The 5,324-nt window shown below is 45.3% G+C and overlaps 1 protein-coding gene across 1 annotated transcript; it reads left to right on the top strand.

Annotated features, from left to right (window-relative positions):
- Window position 1: 1 nt before the first annotated feature.
- On the top strand, window positions 2-3,321 carry FBXO45 (F-box protein 45; the record flags this gene model as incomplete). The annotated part of the gene is made up of 2 exons (XM_009996744.1): window positions 2-172; window positions 2,752-3,321. Coding segments are annotated over 2 exons (357 nt in total), but the record flags the coding sequence as incomplete, so codon positions are not given.
- Between the last annotated feature and the right edge of the window lie 2,003 nt (window positions 3,322-5,324).

Below are 5,324 nucleotides of genomic sequence, written 5' to 3'. Positions count from 1 at the left end.
GGCTGTCATCGGCATCGCCACCAAACTTGCTGCCATGCAGTGCCAGGGCTACGTGGCCCTGCTGGGCAGCGACGACCAGAGCTGGGGTTGGAACCTGGTGGACAATAACTTGCTGCACAACGGGGAGGTGAACGGCAGCTTCCCCCAGTGCAATAACGCCCCGAAGTATCAGGTGAGTTGGGGGTTGGGAGCTTCAGTTGGGGGCTGGTTGGCAAGAAGCTCTTTCCTTGTGGGTCTCGGTGACTACTGGGTTGCGCCTAAATGCCCCCTTCTGGGTCTCTTTTCCTAAGAAAAGTGGTGAGAGCCTGGCCCAGGTTGCTCAGGGAAGCTGTGGCTGCCCCATCCCTGGCAGTGTTGAAGGGCAGGTTGGATGGGGCTTGGAGCAACCTGGGCTGGTGGGAGGTGTCCCTGCCCATGCAGGGGGTTGGAGCTGGGTGATCTTTAAGGTCCTTCCAACCCAAACCACTCTGTGATAAGGCAAATAATTCTGCCTTGTGAGGCCTTTCCCACTTCATTTACTGGAGAAGAAAATGCTCCAGGGAGACCTTAGAGCACCTTCTAGGGCCTGAAGGGGCTCCTGGAAAGCTGAGGAGGGACTTGGGACAAGGGCAGGGAGAGAGAGGACAAGGGGGAAGGGATGAAAACTGGGAGAGGGGAGATTGAGGTGAGACATGAGGAGGGAATTGTGGAGTGTGAGGGTGGTGAGAGCCTGGCCCAGGTTGCCCAGGGAAGCTGTGGCTGCCCCATCCCTGGCAGTGTTGAAGGGGAGGTTGGATGGGGCTTGGAGCAACCTGGGCTGGTGGGAGGGGTCCCTGCCCATGCAGGGGGTTGGAGGTGGTTGATCTTGAAGGGCCCTTCCAACCCAAACCAGTCTGGGATTCTGTGATACTGCTTTCTCAGGCTGCACAGGTGTGTGCTGTTCGAGGCACTTGCACCCTCAGTTGTATCCAAACTTTCATCTCAGCTACTGAGTGCCAAGAGTGTACCATGGGTACACTGTGTGTGTTTAGACACCATGTTGCTGCTTGAAATACAAGCTGAAAAGGCTCCTGGAGCCTTCTCGAGTAATGACTGGCCCCACAGCAGGGCAGATGTCTGTGGTGTTTTACCCTTGTGTTGCATGGCAGGGTGAGCTGAGGTTAGTGCTTAGGTAAGAGCCTTCTTGCAAAAACCTGCAGCAGTGCTGAGTGCTGCTTGTTGGCTCCCTGGCAGCCTTCCCATGGGTGATAACCCTTGGCTGGGATGCTCAGATAATTTCAGGTTATTAAAGAGCTAGTGCCATTCCAACTTTTTGTATAAGTGTTGATCTTTGTGCTTCTGCCTGCTCATACTTTGCTGGATTTCCTTGCATTACAACCTGAGCTGTATACATTATAATTTCCATTTCATAATCCTTTGCATTAGTTGCCTTCTGTTTCAGTTGTGTGTTTCAGGCTTGTGTCTGATACTCCTAAATTTCATATAAAAGTTCACCACCAAGCACTTCATTCGGCCTGAAAGCGATGCCTGCAGGTTTGGTTTTTTTTGCAAATAATACCTAAAATTAGTGTAGTTTAAAAGATTTAGGTCTCTTTCCATTTGGATATTCCTGACTTGGCACTTTGCAGGCCCAACTCTTTGTGGTCACTTTCTGCTGTCCTTGTCTAGGCCTTTCTGCAGCAACAGGATGAGGAAGAGTTTGGAAGCTGAGAGGTGCCAGCTCATGTGGAGGGTCTCAAAAGTGAACGCAACTGCTCCTTCCTCTGTAAAAAACCTATTGAGAGCTCAAATCTGTGGCCCTTTGGAGTATTTTGTGGTTAGTTAGGCCTATACAGTGAGCTGCTCGTAGAAAATATAGTTCAAGGAAACACATGTTGGTTAGAAGGAAAATGTGTTGTCTGGAAGAAATCCCCAGCAGTGGGACTGCTTGGTGAGACATTAGGAGTTTGTGTGGCATCCTGCTGGGCTTGTTGCTGAGTGGGATTGTATTTTTGTCTAAAATAAGGTGTACTACATATTGTATTTTTGACTAAAATAATGTCTACTTGGTAAATGTCAGGAGCACAGTGCATGCCCAGATCTGTGTCCAAGTCTGTTCCTGTATTCAGGGTTGTTTTTACTGTTGGTTTTAGGTACAAATGTGTGTATAAAAAGTTTTTAACATTTATTTTGCCTGAGACTTGCAGTGGAATTTTCTTCTGCCTTGGTGATAGTGACAGCACCTGTGTAGTAATATATTCTGCTATATTTTGTATGTGGCACTTAACCTTTCTAAAACAAGTTCATTGTTTCTGAAGTTGCTCTTTTCAGAGCAATTACTGCTCAGCAGTAGCAAGAGCTAAATACAGGTAACTCGGGTAACTTGGAGGCCATTACAGAGTTTCCAGCACTCTGCAGTGTCCTGAAGCTTGTGGCATGTTTTATGTTTACCCCTGGTGCTCTCTTGGGGTTCATATGAGAAGATGTCCTGATTTAAGCCAGGATGAAGCCAATTTTCCTCTGTCCTCACCAGGATAGAAGGGTGAGGTTTATTACCATGTAGGAGGTCAGGTACAGGCTTCCCACTGGAAACAGGTGCTTGGGACCCTAGTGGGATTAAAATAAAATTGAGAAATTCCTCTTCTGAGTAATGCAATCATGAGAAACAAGGAAGCCTTGTTTTAAAATAATTTGCTGTGCCCCGTGCTCTATTTTTGTCTCTCTGAAAATGCTGACCCTTTCTCTCTGCTTTGTTTGTTGTTTTTTATTCCCCCCTCCTGTCTCTGTTTCCAGATAGGTGAAAGGATTCGAGTTATCCTGGACATGGAAGACAAAACATTAGCATTTGAGAGGGGCTATGAGTTCTTGGGAGTTGCCTTCAGAGGACTGCCAAAAGTTTGCCTGTATCCAGCAGTGTCTGCTGTGTATGGTAACACAGAAGTGACTTTGGTCTACCTGGGAAAACCTCTGGATGGGTGACATGGATCCTTTCCTTGGGTCATCGAGATGTGGACGACTGGGAGGAGAAATCTGCATGTTGGTTAGAGGGAAACCTGTATTACAGGAACAACAAACAAGTGTGGGTGTGTGTCCAAGAGCCATCGAGGGAATCACACGGAGTTTTGGAGCAGAGGACCAGCCATACTTCAGGAATTCTGTTACATTTCCTCTTCCTACCAGGCCAGAAAAATCCTCAGGGTTGCAGTTGGTGGAGTGGGAAGCTTGACACGTGCGTGTTGCAACAGATGTCATTGCTGAGATGGCAGTGTGTGACCTCAGATATTTAAGAAAGGATTTGCTAGAAAACTGCTTGAGGAAATGAACCTGAGATTTGTAAGTAGCGTGTTTTGTGAAAGACTCCCATTTTAAAACTGCTTGTTCCTTCCCCTCCCTCCTTTGGACCAGCCTAGGTACCAGAGAAGAGCCAGTCTGGTTGGGTTTTATTTACTATTTTTAACATACTGAGAAGCAGGGTCTGTCTGGACTGCCCTTCTCTAGTACAACGATACAAAATGTGTGCAGCTATTTTTAAGCGTATTTTAAGGGTTGTATATATATATAGAACACGTTGAAAGGAACAGTTAAAAGAAAGGGTTTGCTTTATTCTAACTGGGATCTCATTTCTTGAAGGGAAAATCCTCCCCCCCGCTACGTGGCATCAGAAAATATACCTCAGGGAGGTATACAACATTCATCTAAGTGTACTTCTGTAGTGTAAAGCATTTTGGGATGCTCTTGTGGAGTGGGGTGTTCCATTGGGTCATTTTCTGACACAGTTTCCATAACTTTTAGCTGCAGTTTTGTTCCCTGTAGAAAATACAAGGCGTTTTCCTTTGGCCAAAATTTGCAGTCCCCTCTTGGAGAGAAGTAGCAACAGAGCAGTGAGCTGGTCTTCCTTTCAACACCAAAAGTACTGACTTTTAAAAAGATTCTTACACTGTCTAATCACTGTTGCTAGATTGTTTTGAGATCATGAGGAAGGAGCATTCAGTTTCTGAATCCAGACCTTGCTTGAGCTTAAAAGGCTTTGTAAGTAAGACTTGGCTGAACATTTCTTTCATGTCATAAAATCCCCCAGTAACTAAGTGTTCACCTCCCTGTTTTCATTCAGGCAGGAGGAGTAAAACTCTTCCCTAACCCTTTGATGGGGATTCTGCATCAGGTTCAATGTTGGGACTTTTCTCTTGCTCTGGTTTTCTGAAAACCATGTACAACCCCCCCTGGGTGTGTTCACTCTGAAGCTGAGTGGGGTAGGAAAGAGGGACTTCCTGATGAAACCACTTTCCTCTGAGGTTGGAAGGTCTGTAGGGAGCCCCAGAAGGGCTCCTGTTTCATCTGTAAGCCATGCATCTTGCTCTTGACTCTCACTTCTTGTTGGTTGGTGTTTCCCAGAGTTAGCTGAACCATTCCAGAAACTGGGCATGTTTTTTCAGAGAGGAAGAAGGAAATGTTGATACAAACTTTTGTTGTTTTCCTTGTGCTAGAGAATGTGAATCGCTTAATATCTGGACACTGGCAGTTCCCTGAGCACAGGACAGGAATTCCTCTGAGGCTGTTGCTCATTTCCCTCCCCCCATTACTCAAATAATTTGAGGAGAGTGGTGCAAGCAGGTGAGTGTTGCTCCTAGTCTGTTGCTGAGGAGCTTTGGAGTGCTTTTTACCTAGTAGTTAACCAAGTTCTGCACTGGAACAGAGTATATGTCATGACCATTTAAAGGGATTTTAAAGTATTTATTTGTTTTGTGTGTTGTTTGTTGCTTCAAGGCAATGTTGAGGTCCTGTTCCTCTTGGCTGCATTAAAGAAACAAAATACTCAGTGAGAAATGAAGGTGTTTTTAAGTGGTGCTGAGAACAGCTGAATAAAGTGTTGGATGGGGATAGGAGTTACCCCTTGGAAAAATCTGTTACAAGCATTGATTGTACTAGACTGTAAAGTATTAATTGTGGGGCATGAAGTGGAGAAAAAAGGAAAGAAAACCCTGTCCAATTTCAGAAGATAAACTTGTCCCCACATTGAATGTATTCTCAGTGCAGTCCTGAAAGATGTGACCTCTGTGCTTGTTCATGCATCCAATTAGATACCAGTAAACCCTGAGGACTTCCAAGGAGTTTTATTCACAATTTAAGGTTGATTTCCATTCTTTGGACTGCATCTTGCCCTATAAATCATTTCCCTCTAAATTAGAAATGCTGAAAGTTGAACATTCCTTAAAGGTGGGTTTGGGGGGGCAACTCACTTATGTAAGATTATAACTTATTCCTGGAGACCAATGCTGGCTGTACAAAATATTAAAATAAACTCTGCTGTAATTCAGAAGGATATATTGGTGTGGATTATTGGGATGACATCTGTGGTGTGGATGAAA

The sequence above is a fragment of the Chaetura pelagica genome, unplaced genomic scaffold (genome assembly GCF_000747805.2).
Source record: "Chaetura pelagica isolate M959 unplaced genomic scaffold, ChaPel_1.0 scaffold264, whole genome shotgun sequence".
In the NCBI taxonomy this organism is placed as follows: domain Eukaryota; kingdom Metazoa; phylum Chordata; class Aves; order Apodiformes; family Apodidae; genus Chaetura; species Chaetura pelagica.
This window is presented reverse-complemented; position numbering and strand designations above follow the sequence as displayed.